At 51.8% G+C, this 19,490-nt stretch overlaps 1 protein-coding gene across 1 annotated transcript; it reads right to left on the bottom strand.

Moving 5' to 3' along the window:
- Positions 1 to 4,416: 4,416 nt before the first annotated feature.
- Positions 4,417 to 17,789, bottom strand: CAV3 (caveolin 3). Its single transcript, XM_059940257.1, has 2 exons — positions 17,565 to 17,789; positions 4,417 to 5,158 (listed from the first exon to the last, which is right to left on the bottom strand). The coding sequence occupies exons 1-2, from the start codon at positions 17,676 to 17,678 to the stop codon at positions 4,817 to 4,819; spliced, it is 456 nt and encodes a 151-aa protein (XP_059796240.1). The 5' UTR covers positions 17,679 to 17,789; the 3' UTR covers positions 4,417 to 4,816.
- Between the last annotated feature and the right edge of the window lie 1,701 nt (positions 17,790 to 19,490).

Below are 19,490 nucleotides of genomic sequence, written 5' to 3'. Positions count from 1 at the left end.
ATTTACTCAAGAGAAACGGAAGCATATATACACACAAAAACTTGTCCACAAATGTTTATAGCAGTAGAATTCATAATAGCCAAAAATGGAAATAACCCAAATACCTATCAACTGATGAATGGATAAACAAATGTAGTATATCTATACAACGGCACATTATTGAACTATGGAAAGCAAGGAAGTACTGACACATGCTCCAACGTGGATGAACCTTGAAAACATCATGCTAAGTGAAAGAAGCCTTGCGAAAAGCCACATACTACATGATTCCGTTTATATGAAATGCCCAGAGTAGGCAAAATTACCAAGACATATTATACAATAGTGGTTGCCAGGGGCTGGAGGCTGGGGTGGATGGGGAGTGACTGCTAAGCCGCATATGGGGCTTTTTTTTGTGATGATGAAAATTTTCTGGAGTTAGTGATGTGCACGATTTTGAGACTATGCTAAAAGCCACTGAATTAAATACTTAAAAAAATGTTTACCAGCTGAATTCAGAGGCAACCAGCTTGAAGGATGCATTTCTTGGAGTCTCTTTACCTCCCAGAACTTTTGTTTCTCACTGACTCACCATTTCAGAAGAATCCATGGTTTTCTTACTCAGTTTTCCTGCAAGAGATGGTGTTTCCGGTTTCAGCAAAAGTACCAGCAGTGATAATACCTGGTAAACATGTCGTCAGATGTCCTCTCAGCCTTGAGGTACAACATGACCATGTCCAAGAAACACCTTTAGTCGTTAAATACAGGACGTTATAGATCAGAGGTTTTCCGACTGGGACTGGCCAGCTCAGTGGCACTCTGGGGCACTTTTTTTATTTGCACATATATTTTTGGACTCACTGTGACACAGCAAGAGCACTTCCCAAAGCCCCAGATCTCCACACACACTTTCCTCTTCTCCCTCCACGCTGCATTGTACACACACGTGCACATGCACACAGTAGAACGAGCTAGCGGGGTCTGGATGTTCAAGGAGAAGAGAGGCATGCACTGAAATGCCAGTGTTCGAAACCCCAGCATTTAGGACAAGATCTTCAGTATACCTGGAGACTGAGAACGATGTCATCTTTGGACCCAGAGGCAGTGCAGTGTTGCTGTGACGGGCGCTTAGTGTCAACACCAGCCAGTCCTGGCTCTTTGGGAAGCTAACAGGATGCTGGTTTGGGGTTCCGTGCCCACATCCAGGACACTGGGCACCCTGGGTGCAAGTGCAGCAGTGGTGGGGTCTGTTGGCATTTGAGCCTCTCTGCTCACCAGCCAGAGATGCCCTATTCTCTGCGGTTCCCAGGGAAGTTGCCATCCTAGCAGCCGCCAGAGGCCACTGGGGATCAAGGAGGCAGCCGCTCAGTAGATGTTTCTGACCACGGGCACAACCTTGCTGAGAACCCAGGAGTTGCAGGGTTCTTGGGCATCAGAACCAACTGGGACACTTTCCTCATTCTTCTCCTGTGAAAGCTCTGGTTGGGACCTTGGCTCTCATTATGGCGCAGGAGTCTTTTGTAGCCAGTCAGTGACATTTGATTCCAGCAGCGCCGCTGGCTACACGCCCCTCCGCTCCCAGTCTCGTCCTGGAGAGTATTTTCACAATCCCTTGCTCTTTCCCCAACCCAAGCCTGGAAGAAGGAGAGTAGGGGTCCAGGACGCTGACTCGGGCTCGGTCGTTTCTGTCCTCCTCTGGACCCCACTCCTAAGGTCCTCCAACCACCTTTGCCCACAGTTTCAGGCCTGTTTACAAACCTAACGCATGCCTGGAGGTGCCGATAAATTGGAGCATGCAGATTTTCTTCCGGAATGTTTCATCGTTCTGATGTTGAAAAGTGAAATGCGAACACTTGAGGACTCTGAGCCTTATCTCTTTAGGCCCTGAAAAAAAGTCTGTCACACCATTTGGTCTCCCTTGGGGGATGGGTCTACGGGTTATGACTGCAGGAAGCTGCCTTTTAAGAAGATCCTGGTTTCAAAGCGCTCGACCTTTTGTGTTTAATTGCGATGAAACGCCCCTAAATGCAAAATGTGAATTCCTCGATTTTGTTCTACTTAGTGACTTTCTGTGGCACCTGCTGTCTGTGCGCATTGGTGAATGATGTGCCCGATAATGAGATGCCTGCTTCATTAGCTGCTTTATAAAAGGTGCACTTAATAAACATATTTTTTTCCATAGATTGCTTTGCCTTCTTTCTTTAGCCTGAGAACAGTGACCATATCTGGTGGCTTACAGACTTGAATTTCTTTGCCGGCTTCCCTTGAATCCCCATAAATCTGTCTGATTATGACACAGGTGCATCAGAGCTGTGGCAGGTGGGGGGGGGGGGCAGGAGGGGACCTGGTCCCAATCTCTTGGGTCACAGGTACTCTCATTTATCAGAGTTATGTCGGAAGATGCTCTAAGAGCCAGGAACAAACCTCTGGTACGGTGTAGCCACACCCACCGTGTGCCACTGTCTAACTCCGGACATAATGGGATTCTAGATTGTCACCTTGAAGGGACCCTAAGGCATATTTCTTCAAGTGGGATATGGGGGCCACCTGCAGAATCACAAGTGGTTTTGTGTTTGTTCCTGGGCTCCACTACTGAATCACAACCTGCGTCTTAAACAAGAGTCCCTGATGAGCCAGACGTCACGTATGAGAGAGAGCGAATGCCACCCCCTCCTCTGGCCCGTTTTCATCACGCCCCCAGCGTGCTGTCCTGCCTGCTACTTTTCGGGGCCGGGGGTCCCCAGAAGGAAAAACACCTCAGACATACACGCATCTAGACGTGTGTCCTTTCTCCAGCCCCATGAGCTTCACGGGGGATGCAGTACCTGCTGTAGCCTGGCCCTTAGAGAAGGAGAGCCAGCTTGAAAAATAGGAGTCGGGGTCAAGTCAGGTCACAGCAAATGCGGCGGTGGTCAAAAGTCTGCATAACCCAAGATTCCAAGTCTGAAACGGATGGCCTGACAATGTGAGAGACATTTGATGGGGAGGCCCTTTGAGAGGGAGGAAGCGATGTTGGCTTTAAACCCGTCAGCAGGAGGAGCCTGGCCTCTGAGTCCACTTGAGAACATGAAGAGCCCCAGGTAGAGCAGAGAGAGCAGTGGGCTGGAACCACAGCACGAATGTGGCTAGCTGTGAACCTTTTGGCAAGTCTGCTGACCTCTCTGGGCGGTGACTTCCTTGTTTGCAAAAAGTAAGGGATGCTGATGAAGTGTTCAGGAGGAAAATATACCAATATCTGCAGCTTATTTAAAAGTGCATAAAGAAAGGTGAGATTGGTGGATGATAGATGGATGGAGATGCAACAAAGGAGGAGCAGTAAACTGTGAATCGTAGAGCCTAGATGGCGGGTAGATAGGTGTTCACGGCAAACCTTTTCAACATTCCTCTGTGTTTGAAAATGTTATACGAAGACACTCGAAAAAACGAAAATGGGTAAAAAGAGCTAAAATGGACATGAGAGATGATTTCATGGATGATGAAACTGAGGCCAGAGAAGGCAACTAGGAGGAGAGGCAGAACCAAGGCTGCCTGTGGCCTGTCTCTGGCTCATGTGCGGTTCCCTCTACCTCATTGTCCCCAGGACCCTTGGGCGCATGGCCAGGTGCCAGTGAGGTGATGCCTCTGAAAACAGGCCAAGTGTTTTGGAACCTGAATTTTATGAGACTTAAATGGGTGTTGCATGAAAAAAAAAAGGGTCAAATAGGGTTGGGGGCTATTGGCCTAAACAACTTTTTTTACTGCGGGACTTGTCAGAGCCTTGAATGTACTAATGTCTATTGAAAAATCTCTAAGAGAAATTTGTAGCATTTTCCAAACAAACTTAAGCACAAAAGCCGCCCCCCTCCTTTTTCTGAGGACTTAGTTCTGGATAACACCCTTGGGAAAAGCATCCCTAAAGAATGTAAGATTTCTGGGGGTTTTGTTGTTGTTGTCTTGCTGCTGAGGGTAGGTGGGCAGGAGGTGGGACATATCCTTTCCATTGCCGTTTATTTCCATTTTATTTCCATGGTGAGTCCACATATGCTCGAATGGGGCCTTATGTCATCATCACATCTGCGGGACTGAGGGTGTACGTTCCAAGAGGCAGTGCCAGGGGCTCCGTGTCTGAGCCAAAGGGGAGCTTTGAACCCAGGCCCTGCCCTCAGTGGTGCCCAGGGAGTATCACCTTCCCCTTCTAGCCCAGCGGCCATTTTCTTCTGTGGGTGACCACTGGCTGGCCCAGGGGCAACAGAAATCAATGGGAAATAATCTCCCAAGGAACAGATACCCAGCAAACAAGAATTCCAAGAGAAACCAAAATCTGGTTCTTGCATTTGGCCGAGAGAAGGGCTAACCAGCTTGCCCCTCCTGCTTCTCAGGGCAGGGAAATATATTTTTGGAGCTGGTCAGGACACGCACCCACCTTATGGACACATGCAAAACACAGCATTTCCCAGATGCAGCCGGAAACCCTTTATTGGAGCCACCCTGCTAACGCCAGCAGTCACTGGTGGTTTCCTGGTGGGGAGGGGGTGCGTCCAGGTGGGAGCTGAGGGCTGGGTTATGCCGTTACAGTACAAGTGAATGCAAAGATTTGCGGTAGCTGCCTCTTAGCCAATGATCTTCCCGGCACCCGGTCATGGGGGCATTGTGGTGGGGCAGGGGGCAGAGGGAAGGCCAGTGCACTTCCGTGGCGGGCTGTCTTTTCTCTCCGGCTTCCCTACTCTGTGTGCTCCCATCTTGGGGGGAAGCAGCGGTCCCCAAGGAGAAAGAGCTTGCCGGCAGCCCCGCAGAGCCCTGCGGTGGGGCCAGCCCGGCCGGGCTCCCCTGCCCCGCCACCCCTGCCGCCCACCCGGCCTCACACTTCTTTCCGCAGCATCACCTTGATGTTGCTGCAGACCTGGCCCAGGGCAGCGAAGAGCGGGTTGCAGAAGGTGCGGATGCAGAGCGAGTAGATGTGGCTGATGCACTGGATCTCGATCAGGTAGCTCTTGATGCAGGGCACCACCGCCCAGATGTGGCAGAAGGAGATGCAGGCGAACAGGAAGCCCCAGAGCAGGGCCAGCGGGACCCCCAGCAGCGTGGACAGCAGGCGGTAGCACCAGTACTTGGAGACGGTGAAGGTGGTGTAGCTCACCTTCCACACGCCATCAAAGCTGTAGGTGCCCACGGGCTCCGCGATCACGTCTTCGAAATCCACCTGCAGGGGTGGGAGGGGGAACCCTCAAGTCACAGCAGCCACCCGCTCCTCAAGCGTCAGAACCCCCTGGGGGGCTTGTTAAACCAGGCGGCTGGGCCCCACCCCCTGGGATTCTGACCCCGGTGAGCCCAGGGTGGGGCCTGAGATCCTGCGTTTCTGACAAGTCCCGGGTGGTGCTGGTGCTGTCCCAGAGCAGTGAGGCACAGGAGCCGGTCCACTTCTCTCTCTTGTGGGTGGATCAGAGGCCCCCAGGAGCTGAGTAACTTACTTAAAGAAACTAAGTTAGAGGCAGGCCACGAGCCGTGGCTCTGAAATTCTATTATTTTGTGATCCTAGGGAATTGGACAGTCAGTCATCCTGAAAAAATGTACCGGGTGCCTGCCGATAGGATGCTGAACAGGCAAAGTTTCCCGCCCTCCTGGAGCTTACAGCAGGCGCTTACACCACAGCGACCAGTGCTCCGGTAAGGGAAGGACAGGCCGTGCGCACCCACAGGGTGACATTTAACTTCGCCTGGGTGTGAGGCTTCCTGGAGGAGGTGACATCTAGCTAAGCTGATACCTAGAGGTAGCCGGGGGAGGGAGGAGTTGTGGGCTGGAAAAGAGCGTTTGGGGCACCAGCTGCTACGACCCAGTGGGATAGACAGTGTGTGCTCTTGGGGAGATGTAGGTGCTTCTGGAAGGCCAAGCGCAGGCCCAGGCCGGAGGGAGGCTGGAGAGGCCAGGCGGGGCAGGCATGGGGGCTTGAGTGCAATGAGAGCCACGGAGGGCTTTTGCACAGGGTGTGGCTCGGCTGGATCTGAGCTTTTTTTCAGTTGAGGTATAATTGACATCTAACATTATATTCATTTCAGGTGTTCAACATAATGATTTGATTTTGTATATGTTGGGAAATGATCACCGCACTGAGTGTAGTTAACACGTGTCGCCACACATAGTTACGTATTTGTGTGTGTGTGTGTGTGTGTGTGTGTGATGAGACCTTTTATTGACTACTCTCTTAGCACCTTTTAAATAGACGCTACATACGGTATTGTTAACTGTAGTCACCACGCTCTACTTTACATCCCCAGGACTTACTTGTCTTATAACTGGAAGTTTGCACCAGTTGAGCCCCTTCACCCAGTTCACCACCCCTCTCCCCGCCTCTGGAAACCACCAGCCTGTCCTCTGCATCTCTGATCTGAGTTTTGAGTGGCTCGTTCTGGCTGCCGCAGCTGGGGTGGTCGGTGGAGTGGATGTGAGGATGCACATGGGGGGCGAGTTGGGAGCCGTCGCTGAATCCCGCCCGGTTTGGGGTCATGGAGGTGGTTAGATGGAGGTGCAGCGGCCTGAGAGCTGCGTTAGGATCCGGCACGTGCTGAGGTGAGGGCCGCGTCATCCTGGCTGGTGGAGGCATCTGGGACCTGAGCGCAGCACCCGTGGAGGACACAGGCTTTGCTCTCCCCACGCTGGTCCTGCAGCGACCTCAGACCCTCCTCTGCCACTGCCCACCCCTTCCCTCCTTTGCAGCTGCGAGGAACGTGGGCCTTCAGAGAATCCTGCTCACGCATCCCGCTGAAATGGTGACTGAGGCCCCATTTGGGAAGACGGAAAAAATACAAAAGATTGCTTTCAGCCAAGTCACTTAACTTTTCGTTAATCCCTGCTGTGCATTAAGCACCGTCATAGCTACTTTCTCGTATGTGATTTCATTTAGTGGCACTGAGCCTTAGCTGTCTTGTGTGTAACATGGGGGCAGTGTGTTCCTGGGCTGTTTTCATAGTAGTTGGTTGAATGAATGCATGAATGGATCAGACTAATTGGTGGGGGGAGTGGGGACCAGTGATGTCAGAGCTCAAACTTCAACTCCCAAGTGAACTGTTTTCCCACTTTTTGGGGGGAAGGGGATCCTCTCTATGCATAAAGTTATTATTAAAATTACTTTCTCTTATAACATAGCCACATTGCAGAAAATTAAGGGAATAGCAAAAACAAAACACAAGCATCTCCCACTTGTATTTCTCTAGTACTAAAATTATTATTGCTTTGGTGTTTTTCTTTCCAGTGTAACTCTCTTGGTGGCGGGGAGTGGACATGACCATGTTGTATGTCCAGTGTTGAGCCCTGTTTATCTCGTGTGGCTGGATTCTGAGCTCCTGTGCCAGGCCTCAGATCCCTGGGTCCCCCCGGAGACAGCTGAGGATGCAGCCCCACCCTGGGCGTGGTGTGTTGATGGGGAGCAAAGTTCACGGAGTGAGATTTCAGGCTGCAGACCGATGTTCAAAAGCCTACTTGGGTGGTCAGAGGTCCTTCCAGGACCCGCTCGGTCGTAAATCTCAACCTCCAGCTTTCTCTCTGCAGGGGTTTAGCGGAGGTTGCATAACCTGTCATATGGCCCCCTGGATGGAAGGGAAGGGCTGGAAGGAAGAATATGAATATGGTCCTCATCTCCTTGGAAGGATGGCACTTTTTCCTGGAGGGCTTCTTGGAGGTGGAGGTGTTGGCTGGCTGGGAATTTGGGGGACGGGGGGTTTGGAGGCAGAGATGCAGGAGTAGTGTGCTGGATGTTTGGAAAAGAAGGCCCAAGTTGCTTGGGGAACGTCCCATGGCTTTGGAGAGTGGATGGAAAGGGCTGGCATCTTTCTACATCTGGTCTATATGGGCAGAAATCCAGAGCTGCTGTTGCTTTCAGATCCAAGAAGCTGGGGACCGTAGGCCCTGGGGGACCATTCCAACGTTGACCTGGTACATGCACCATGATTGTGGAGATTCAGTCAAACCCCCAGGGCCTGGATCCTGCCGACTGAGGTGTTCTGACCTCTGCAGCCCGCCCCTCCCCTATCATGGCCGTGCCCGGCCTGTGCCTGATGCCTTCTAGCACCTGGGCTGGGCTCTGGATCCTGCTGTGGCCCCAGGAACTTGGGTAGCTGAGGGAGGCCTTTGCGCGGAGGCGTGCTCCCTGCCTTTATCCAGCAGGCTCTCGCTCCTTCCTCCTCTCTCCCATTCAGTGCCTGGGGCCTCTACTGCCCCTCCTGTGACCGTTCCTTAGGACCATGTCTCTCCACTCACAGATGACCCAGCCCTGCCTCCTCACGTCCAGCTGGGCAGACAGGTGCATCTGGGCGTCCTGATTCTAATCTAAGGTCTTCACGCGGCCCCAGCCAGGGTCAGACCCCGGACCCCGAGGCAGATGCCGGCTCTCAGGGAGGGTGACTGTCTCCTCTGAGGTCTGGGCCTTGTTGGCCAGAGAGACCTGCCCCAGGGCAGGGCCCCCAGCCCCTTCTTCACAGCCACCCACTCTGCTCCAAGCAGTCTGCAATTTCCCCGCCCCTCGGCAGCCCAGCCTGCTTTGTTCACTTATTTCAGCATATTCCTCCATTCAGCACGTTTGATGATTTGTGTCTGGCCTCTAAGAGGCGACGAAGTGGAAAAGAGCCCTTGACTGAAGTCACACTGCTGAGGTTTGCGTCCAGCTCTGCCTCTTATTGGCTCTGTGACCTTCAGCAAGTGTCTTAGCTTTCCTATGCCTCGTTTTCCTAGATTGATTTCATTAGGTGTATCGGAGGATTGAATAAGATACGACATGTAAATACTCAGAACGTTGCCTGGCACAGAATCCCTGATCACTAATTGTTAGCTGCTGGTGGCTGTTACAGAGCGCTTTCTTCAACAGGAAGCTAGGGTCCCAAAGGTGGGTTTGCACACCAGTGCAGTTGCTGATCTGATGAGTGACTTTGGCAGATAACCTCTTTGAGCTTCATTTCCTCAACTGTAAAATGTGTTTGCTACTTCTTACAACCTTGTTATGAGGAATAGAAGTAATTTCTTTTCCATCCATCCATTTCCCACCATCTGTTCATTTACCCATCCATCTATCCATTCTCCCGTCCATCCACCCACCTATCTGTCCATCCATGGATCCATCAGTCTATCCATATGCATCCATCCATTCATATCCATCTACCCATTTATCGGCCTATCTATCTATCCATCCATCCTCTTATCCATCCATCCATATCCATCCACCAATTCATATCCATCCATCCATTCATCCAAACAAATATTTATTAAGCACCCACTCTGTGCTAGGCACACCTCCTCTTGGGCAATGCTTTGTACAATGCATGGTAGGTGCCCAGTGACAGTAATCGTTTGTTCAATTGCTCTGAAGTTCCTATGAAAATATATCTCAGAAAAGCTGTTGACACCCAGATCGTAAGTACGACAGTTCTCCAGCCTACCTGGTCACAAATGTGTGTGTGCGTGCGTACTCAGCCTGCGCTGGTAAGATGGATGGGGTCCTCTTTTCCCTCTTTTTCTGCTTATGGTAATAATCCTGCCCCCAAGGATCTCTCTGTTATGTCTTTTAATCTTTTTTTTTTTTTGCACAAGGCAGAAGCTGTTGTTGCTGGCATTTGAATTATTTCCAGTAATTGCCTTGGGCACTGTGCACAGGGCAACTGCTCCGTTGTCTGTGAATGCGAAAATGTGCTCTCAGAGGGACGGGTCGTCCTGGGAGGAGGCGGCCGTTCCTAATCGGGACTGAGCACCGAGACCGCTCTCTGGTCACCGCACTAGTTTGGGGAGATATTTATAAGACCCGGCTGAGGCAGCCCTAGGCAGACGCGCCAGTGTATCAGAGGCGCACGGTGACTTCACTTCTTAATTCGTTTCCGGCAGTGGAGGGCAGATGGCTGCTTCTGCGAGGGTGCGGCAGGGGGCTCGGGCCCTGGGCGGAGCCGCAGGGCTCCGTGTGCAGCTGGAGGCGGGGCTGGCGGTGGGAGGGGGAGGAAGGGGCTGCTCGTAAGGTTGGTGCCCCCTTCTCTGGCATATTTATTTTTGGAACAGCAAGAGAGCCAGTTGATTAATCGGAACCGGCCAGCACCGCTCCCGCCGCCGTCCCCAAGAGGGCGGGGAAGCTGCAGGACAGCAGGGCCGGGCGCTGCCAGCGGGTGAGGGGGCGGCCAGACGCCACACCCCCTTCAAAAATGCCTCCCCCGCATTCCTGCGTGACTCAGTCTTTGGACATCCAGGGCGATGCGCAGTTCAGACAGGCGCTCTTTGGTTGGTGGGGGGGGGGGGGGGGGGGAAACGGCTCTAGGCCGGGGACAGATATCTGGGTCCAGTTTCCACTTGTCCAGCGAGTCACTGTGTGATTTGGGGCCTGGTGCTTGCCCTCTCTGGGCCTCTGTTTTTTGTTTGTTTTCAGTTTTTTGTTTGTTTGCTTTAACTCTACAGAGGGGATTGGACCAACATCCCTAGTGACACGGAGTTAGTTTCAGAGTCAAGACCCAAAGGAGTGGCTTAGCTTTGTTGGGTCTTGGTTTTCTCACCTATTACCTTGCTATTTAAAGAGTGGTCCACAGCCACTGCCCCCTTCCCAACAAGGCAAGCACAGAAGTTGAGAGTAGGCATTCGGAAATAGTCACAGTGATTTGAACCAATAATTTTATGTCTGTTGATTCTAATAATAATAAAAATTGGAGCTTACATTGTCAATGCCTATTTTTCACCTCATCTCTCTAGTAGTTAATCTTTATTAACTTTTGCAAACTATTGGTGTACAACAGATTGGAATAATAATAATAAAACTGGCCTTTCACCCAAATAGCCTGAGAAGCACTGGCCTGTAAAGTTAAAGCTAAAATGAGGTGATAGCTGTAGAATAGCTGAGAAATGACAAAGCTCTGCTTCATGTGTTATAATTGGTAATAACGTGAAAAGATGCTCAACATCACTAATGATCAGAGATATGCAAATCAAAAGTACAATGAAGTATCACCTCACATCAGTCAAAATGGCCATCATCAAAAAGTCTACAAACAATAAATGCTGGAGAGGGTGTGGAGAAAAGGGAACCCTCCTACCCTGCTGGTGGGAATGTGAATTGGCAACAGCCACTATGGAGAACAGTATGGTAGTCCCTTAAAAAACTAAAAATAGTGCTACCATATGATCCAGCAATCCCACTCCTGGGCATATATCTGGAGAAAACCATAATTTGAAAAGATACATGTACCCCAGTGTTCACTGAAGAACTGTTTACAATAGCCAGGACATGGAAGCAACGTAAATGCCCATCAACAGAGGAATGGATAAAGAAGATATGGTACATATATATTGATACAATAGGATATTACTCAGCCATAGAAAAGAACAAAACGATGCCATCTGCAGCAACATGGATGGACCTAGAGATTGTCATACTGAGGGAAGTAAGTCAGACCCAGAAAGACAAATACCATATGATATCGCTTATATGTGGAATGTAAAAAAATGGCACAAATGAACCTATTTACAAAACAGAACTAGAATCACAGATGTAGAAAACAATCTTATGGTTACCAAGGGGGAAAGGGGGCAAGGGATAAATTGGGAGGTTGGGATTGACGTATACATACTACTATATATAAAACAGGTAGCTAATAAGGACCTACTGTATAGCACAGGGAACTCTACTGAATAGTCTGTAATGACCTATGTGGGAAAAGAATCTAAAAAAGAGTGGATGTGTGTATATGTATAACTGATGCACTTTGTTGTACACCTGAAACTAACACAACATTGTAAATCAACTGTACTCCAAAAAAATTAATTTAAAAAAATAGAATTCTATACAATCTGGGGTAACCATAGTAACGCCCACAATTTGGCCCTTGTAGGTGTCGGTTTCTGGCCATGTGTCTTATATCCAGCATTTCGCCCAGCCTGTAAGGGACAAACAGGGGTGGAGCCCACGTTGACCTGACATCAAAGCCTGAGCCTGAATTTCCCCTGCTGTCTCCCTGATCAGGGTCATCGCAGGACTGGGGACCTCAGCAGGAGGTGAGGCAAGAACGCAACACAGGCTGGTTCTGAGGGCAGGAAGAGGGGAGCCAGGGATTAGTGGGATCTTGGGGTCCAGGGCATCCTACAGGGGGTGCCTGGGGCACCTGGCCTGGAGGTAAGGACACTTGGGTTCATATAAAGGAACTGTGAAGAGACCAAGATAATGGAGGGTGACCGGGGTGGTGGGGGGGTGAAGAGAAGGGATCCACCAGAGGAGCCCCCATCAGATCTCAGTGAGCCTTGTCCTTGCCCGTCTCTTCCTTTCCCTCCCTGCCCCCTTAGTCTCTGCCTTCGGGAAGGCTGGTGCGGTGGACTGGAGAGCAGTAGGAATGGCCCTGGGTTGAGTTGTAGGCTTGGCTGTGCACCAGCTTCTGGGGGGAAGTTAGCTAGTCTCCAAAGATGACCCCAGATTGGTCATGCCTCTCAGCACACAGTCTCAGCCCATAGCGAGTCTGGGCTTGCCCTGTGACTCGCTTTAACCACCAGAATGCTGTAGAGGAGATGCTGCTGCAGCTGCATGAGAGGCCGCCAGTGAGACCAGCAGAGCTGCCCAACTGAGGCTGCGCAGCCCACAGAACTGAGAGAGCCTCAAAGGCTTGCTGCTTTAAGCCATCGAGTTTTAGGGTGATTTGTCACGCAGCAGTGGATAACTGATACGCTGTGTCATTAGGGGAAACTGGTGACAACTCTGGACTACAGGTTTATCTTCTATAGGACAAGGGGGACTTGTTTGTACTTTAAAGTACAAAACATTCACCGGCCCTGCCTCATAAAATTTCTGGTGGCAGGGCCCAGAAATCTGCATTTTCACAAGCTCCCCAAAAAAGTGGACGTTTTTAAAAACTCTAGTTGATACACAGGAGTCCCCATAACACTGAGTTGTAAATACCTCAGTGTGAGTTAATCCAGGGTATAGCCCTTCCTAGAGGTACTTGCCAGGGGTACTTTCCAAAATGAAGGAATTGCCAATGTGGAATGCCTGGCAGGTCATGACCGTTCCTAATTCAGCCTCAACCTGCCCCTTCTGCCTCCTCTCCCACAAATTCCCTTTCAGATGCTCCTAGTCCCATTGTTCGCCTGCAGACAGCATAGCAAAGAGGTTTCGCCTGTGTGCCAACTCAGCCTAGCTGATGGTCCATGGCTTCCTGGAAACGTGCTGTGATCCATTAGTAATGTCTGCCACGGACACAGGCAGGGGAGTGGCAATACCCGTTCCTCACGTTTTCCGACTCTGCCCATCATTCTTCTCTACGTTGTGGCCTTTGCTTATTCTGTTCCCTCTTCTTGGAAAGCCTGGTGCCCCCTTTCCACATTTTACATTTTTCTTATTATTTATGCACCTTGGATACCACCTCTCCATGAAGCTGGTGCCTGATTTTCCCAGGTGAAAGTAATGTCTTCCTCCTTCCCCTGACCCTTCATCTGGCACTGATTTAAGGCATTTAGCACCTCCTCCAGTGCATTCTCATTTTTTCTAGTCTCATCTTCTCTGTCTGTTGGAATTCTTGGATTCTTGGAATCTGTTGGATTCTTCTCAAGAGGAAGCACCAGGTCAGTTTCATCTTTGTGAAGCAGGGTGTCCAGATGGGCCCACACTGGCAGCAGAGTTTGGAGACCTTGGGGGAAGGAGGGTTACTGGGTCCTCTGGGTGTTTGTTAGCCTAAGCTGAGAGGCAGAAGGTGCTGTCTCTGTGCTTTTCTGAAGGGGGAGGGTCTTGTGGCAGATGTGGGTTGGAGGTAGGTGGGAACTAGTGTGATGGGCTGGGGTCAGGTCTCTCCCTCCACCCTGTTTGGAGGGGCCCGCTCTGAGTGCCTGAGGGGAGAGTGGTTGAAACCAGAAGCTGAAGGACCTGCCTGACGCTTGGTTCAGGCGTCCCTCCTCTAGGGCCCGGCTGCCTAAGTGTGAGTTGGGGAGGGGGAGGGGTGTCGATGAGAAAGCCCTGAGACCTCTCACAAATAACTGGTGGACTTTGGGGTGGGACTGGGGGCCTGCAGGAATGCACAGGGAAGGGGCTGGAGGCTTTGCAATCTGGGTCTGAAGGGAATGGTGTCCTCACTGGCCAGCTGGAGTGCCAGGGACCGCTGGCTTCCTTTCCCTCCCCCCGAGAGCCTAGCACGGGCCCTACGTGCAGTGGGTCTCACTTGCTCATTGCCATGTCGTCTGCGACAGCACAGTGCCTGGAACGGAGCAGGCGCTCAGGAATGACTCGTGGAATCGATGTTCCATGAGTGGTGGTGATGGTGGGGGTGAAGGGAATGAGGCGAGCCTCCCCTCTGCCCAGGCCCAGCCCGGAGCTTGGAGACTACAGTCAAGTCTGCTGGGCTGTGCGGGGCTCTCCCGCTGCTGTTGGCACTCACTTTCCAGCCTGGGTTCAAGGGTAGCACCAGGCCTTGCTCAGGGAAGTTTGGGAAAGTTTTGATTCTAGAAATCCAGAGGGAGCACCTCCTTCTGCTGAGGGTCAAATCCAAGGACCTGGTGGGTGCGTCTCCTGCTCTTCACCCTTGTCTTTTCTGTGTGAAACCTCAGCAGCTGGCGGTGGAGGGAACGGGTCTCCCTTTTCTCCACCCGGCCTCTGTCTACACTAGGGACTCAGGCCCAGAGAGGGAAAGGGATTTGCCCAGGGTCACACAGCAAGTTAGAGTCAGGACTGGGAGTAGACTTGGGTCTCTGTAGCCTGTCTTATTCTACTGTCTTACGGCGTCATCCTCACACATGTGAAGCCTGTTACCACATGTGACACCACCCCGACGGGAGCCTTTCCAGCCTTCATCTTGGCCTGACCTTGTTTCTCTTCCTCTCCATCTCTGTCCCCCTCACCCCCTCGGTCCCTTGTCCTCCCTCCCGCCCCCCGGTCCTTTCCCTGGTCGATGGAAGACATCCAGGTGACCCGAAGGCCAGCCTGTTCAGATGGACCTCTCTTAGCCACGCTCTCTCCCATTTCTTCCTTTTCTTCATTCTTTCACATCCTATTACACCAACCTGAAGTCTTCTTGAACCTGTCTGTGGTACTTATCTGGTTCTGTTTTAGAATCCCTGTTCTAAATTTCAAAACGTTTTCATCTCTCACTCATTAAAAATGAAAGAAAAAGTCAAATAAGTTCCCAAACCAGGGAATGTCCAGTAAATATACCAAATAATCGTCTCCTCTCGACAAGAACATTTGTGGGCCTTTTGCTTCACCTTTGAGGCATGGTTTTCTGGGGCTCAGGGCCTCCAGGAGAGGGTAGCTCCCAGCCCCCTGGGAGGCTGCATAAGCAGCTGCATCTGTGTGGCCGCCCCCATCCCTCCCTTGGATTATAATCTGGGCCTCGAGCCTGGAGCCAGCTCACTCCTGGCTCACTGGGACCCGAGAGCCTCTCTCCACTTGTCACCTGCTGCGGGATCCTTCAGAAAACACATTCTCCCTTAGGGTCCTCTTTTGCATTCCCGCAGCCAGCTAGGGCCCACCAGAGGGGAACCTGAGTGTCAGCGCTGGCCCTGGCTTAGCTCTCTTGTCCTGCAAGCTCCTCCAGGCTCCTAATCAGCTCACATTTGCACACCCTTGCTGTGTGCCAGGGACTCTGTTAGGCACTATCAAACCTCTTATCTCATGCAATCCTCTCGTTCTATTTCTATTGCACAGCGCTGCTCTGAGATCCATTTACCCCGGGGGAGTACATTATGCTCGTTTTACAGGGGGTCCAGTGTCATTGTTTTTAAGTAGAGGAATCTGGATTTGAAACCACATTTGTTAGTGTCAAGTCTGGGACCATTCCCTCTAGATCACACTGCACAAACCACCACAAATACTGTTTGACGTTTGTATGGTGCTTTTCAGTTTGGAAAATTCATGCCCTAATTTTGCCGCACTTCCCAAACTGTGCTGTGATGACCCTCTCTGCACCACAAATGATATTTATAAATACAGTAATAGCATAATGTGAGCTGTTGCAGGGAAATGCCCTGAGTGAAGTGAGGGCACAGAGGAGGGAGCTCCTGATTGCTTGGAGGAGTTGGGGAAGGCTTCCTGAGCAGGTGACGTTTGCATCAGGTCTCGAAGGCTGGGTGGGCATCCACCGCGTGGAGGAGAGGAGGCCAGGTGCTGGCAAAGACACAGGGGTGTGTTCTGGTTGGTGTGGCCAGCTCCTGGCATGGGGGCTGGGGGTGGAAGAGGAAGGTGGGGGCCAGATGTGCTGGGGTTCGAATGCCATGGGGGGAAGTTAGACTCATGCAGCATGGGAGGTGTCCCCCTGAAGGTGACCACGCAGGGCTGTCCTTTAGAACGAGCCCTTAACCCCGCTGTCTAATCCAGTGGCCTTGAGCTATGTACGAGCACTTGACCTGTGGCTAGTGCAACTGAAGGATTCTAAAGCGTGTTTAATTTTAATTAAAAATGTAAAAACTGATCGTTAACTCTGTGATTGGGAAACTTGTAAGAATGTTTGGCACAGCTTGGGTTTGTGAATCAATTTTCAACTGTTCATTTTATGAAATCTCGAGACAGAGGGATTCTCATAAAAACTTTGGAGTCTGAACTGAGATGCATCCCACGTCTCAGATACACACTAGATTTTGAAGATGAAGAAAGATTATACAGTTGTTCACCAATAATTGTTTTGTAGTGATTACACGTTGAAATGATACTGTTTTGGACATATTGGCTTAAATGAGAAATATCATGAAAATTAACTTTACCTGTTTGTTTTTCCTTTTTAAAGTCATGGCTGCTAGAAAACTTAAAATGACATAGGGTGATTGTATAACGGGTCGCATTACATTTCTACTGGACACCGCTGGTCTGTGATTCTGACGTATTCAGAGCACCCGGGAGGCCCCCACACCTGCCCTGTTAAAGGCCCTTCCAGTGACTTTGATGCTGGCTGGTGGGTGCCCTGCGCCCAGGAATTCTGCTGTAGTAAGACCCCCGCGGCTGCCGGGTGGAGGCTGGACTGAGGCGTGGCCCTGGAGGCACCCAGGCTGCTGATGGCATCGGGTGGGGAAAGAGCCCTGACTCAGGATGGCCGCGGGGGAGACTCCCTGAAGGCAGGGTGACCCTCATACAAGATTCCCTTTCAGGGGTCCCGGTGCCCTCTGAGAGGCCTCTGGCCTGGCCTGGCTGCTGGACCTGCGTCAGGCCAGGAGCAGGCATGAGTGCTGGGTACGGCCCCCCAGCCTGGGGCAGCGGGGGCCCCTGCGAGGGCCAACAGCCCTGCTGGAAACCGCCCTCTGGGGATTAACCCCGCGCCCACTGTGGAGACCGCAAAATGCCCCCGGCATGGAAAGGGCCCAACTTGGCCACCTCGTCTGTCCCCAGCCGAGGGCCAGGAGCACATGGGAAGAGCTACAGAGTTGTAAAGTTTCCTTTGCGACTCGCCTGCCCCGCCCCGGTCGATGGTCCTGTATGTGCAGCTGATTCTTTGCTCTTGTTGACACTAAAGGCTCTTTGGGGGTACAAGCCGGTTTGCGGGGCGGGGCGGGGCGGTGGGTGGGATTTGGAGAAGACAGAGGAACAGGTCTCTTTTCAGGGAAGCCGATTGCGTGGGAGCAGAGCCTGCCCCTTCCAGCCCCAAGCTGACACCCTCCAGGCGGGGGGCGCCGGGGCAGGCCCTCGAGCCTACCTTCACTATGTCCTCGTTAATGTTCTTGGGGTCCCGGTTCACCAGGTCGATCTCCTTGAAGTGAATGTCCTTGACGATCTGGGCCTCCAGGTCTGTGTGCTCCTCGGCCATCATCGTGGAGCTGGGTGACCTGCGGGAGGAGATCGGAGCCGTGTGGCCAGCGGGGCTGAAAAGACCTGGGGCAGGGACACCAGTGTCCCCAGACTTGTGCCCCTGGTGGCTAAATAGGCCCCACCCAGCGTGCCGGCTGACAGCTGTCCCGCATAACTTCAGCCTGCCGCTGGCTGAAGGCTCCGGTGGCAGGCCTCCAAGCTAAAATTAAGACTGGAGCCCTGCAGGAAGGCCCAGCGCTCCTTAAAGGGGGCTGCACGGGCGCTGGGCCTCATGCACGAGCCAAGGGCCTGGTGTCTCCTGGTGCCCTCGTGGTCGGCTGCTGCTGTGGGACCCTGGTATTTGCGTTTGGGCTCCTCTGGGAAGGGGGTGGGCTCAGCCCCCAGCTCAACCTCTTGCTGGGTGTTTGAGCTTGGGCACACCTCGCCTCTCCGGGCCGCCATGTCCCCACCTGTAAAATGGGGCCATAATAATAACGATCGGGGCTCTGCCTACCCTCGTGGAAAGGAGGAGATGAGCTCGTGGGAGAAAAGGCTTCAGAACAGAAATGCTCTCTGGTGGGGATTCTCGTTGGAGCAGTTGGTACCTGCCCTGCTGTTTGGTGGCCTGAAGCAGGGCTGAGGTTTTTCCCACTTCTAAGGTTTCCCCTGGAGGGGTTGATGGACTGTGGTGTGGGGTAGGTCTGGGGCTGAGACTGGGGGGAGACCACCCTCCTCTGCCTTTTGATACCACGTGGAGGGGACCTGGAGTCCACGTTTCTGCCACCCTGCACCCTGTCCCCAGGGACAGCTTAGTGACAGCTTTCCGGATATCCATGGGCCCCAGGCACAGCACGGGCATCGGTGGGGTTGCTCTCTCTTAGGTATCTGCTTAGTTTCCCTGCGTCCTCTTCCAGGTCAGCCATCACCCGAGGCCCCCGCCGCATGAAGGGTGACGGCTCTGAGTCTCCAGGGTCTGTGCGTCCATTCATCACTGACAGACTCATCTCTTTAGGATTTGCTAACAGCTAGGGATAAACAGACCCATCAGGTTAGGTCCCTCCCTGCCTTGGGGAGCCCACAGCCTAGGGGGACAGAGTGATCAGAAAATAAGTAACTGTAATACTGTGTGGCAAGTGGTGCATCAGAGTTATGTTACAAAGAACTTGCCTGAGAAGTCCGTAGGAGGCAATGACTTACTCTGAGGACCTCAGGGAAGGCTTCCTGGAGGAGGTAGCTTTAGAGTAAGGTGTTGAAAGACAAGCAGGAGTTCACCACGTGGATCATTTCAGGTAGAAAGGCTGTAGGTATCAGAGGACTGGTAGGAGCCAGAATGCTGAGAATTGTGTAGTGGCTCAACCACATGTTGTCTGGGGGGTGAGGCAGGGGATAAGTCTTGACTCTGGCCTGGGTGTGAAGGATCTCAAATGTCATACTAAAGAGTATAGATTTTATCTAGAAGTGCTGGGAAGCCATTGAAGACTTCAAAACAGCAGAGGGTCTTTAGCAGATTTGCATGTGAGGAAGCTGATTGGAGCTGATTTGATTGGAGCTGTGTGAGGTTTGAGGCAGGAAGACTAATCAAAAAGCTGGAGGTGATAAAGGCTCTATCAGTAACTGCACTTGGCTACTCATAATAAAGATGCGAAATAATAGTGGCTTTTCCAAGGTAGGGGCTTTTTTTTTTTTCCCCCCTCTCTCACATAACACAAATAGGTAGTTCAGAACTACTGTGGTGGCTCCGTGATGTCATCAGGCACCAGCCCTCCATCTTTCTGTTCTGCTATTCTCAAAGCTACCTCATAGGCACAATATGGTTGCTGCTCTTCCAGCCATC

This window comes from Balaenoptera ricei, chromosome 11 (genome assembly GCF_028023285.1).
Source record: "Balaenoptera ricei isolate mBalRic1 chromosome 11, mBalRic1.hap2, whole genome shotgun sequence".
NCBI classification, from domain to species: Eukaryota; Metazoa; Chordata; class Mammalia; order Artiodactyla; family Balaenopteridae; genus Balaenoptera; species Balaenoptera ricei.
Note: the sequence above shows the minus strand (reverse complement) of the source record. Positions and strands in the feature narration are given on the sequence as shown.

Coding starts and splice junctions, on each gene's coding strand:
- CAV3 (XM_059940257.1), bottom strand. CDS start 17,678: ATGATGGCCGAGGAGCACACAGACCTGGAGGCCCAGATCGTCAAGGAC. Junction 5,159..17,564: donor TTAACGAGGACATAGTGAAG/GTAGGCTCGAGG, acceptor CCACCCCTGCAG/GTGGATTTCGAAGACGTGAT.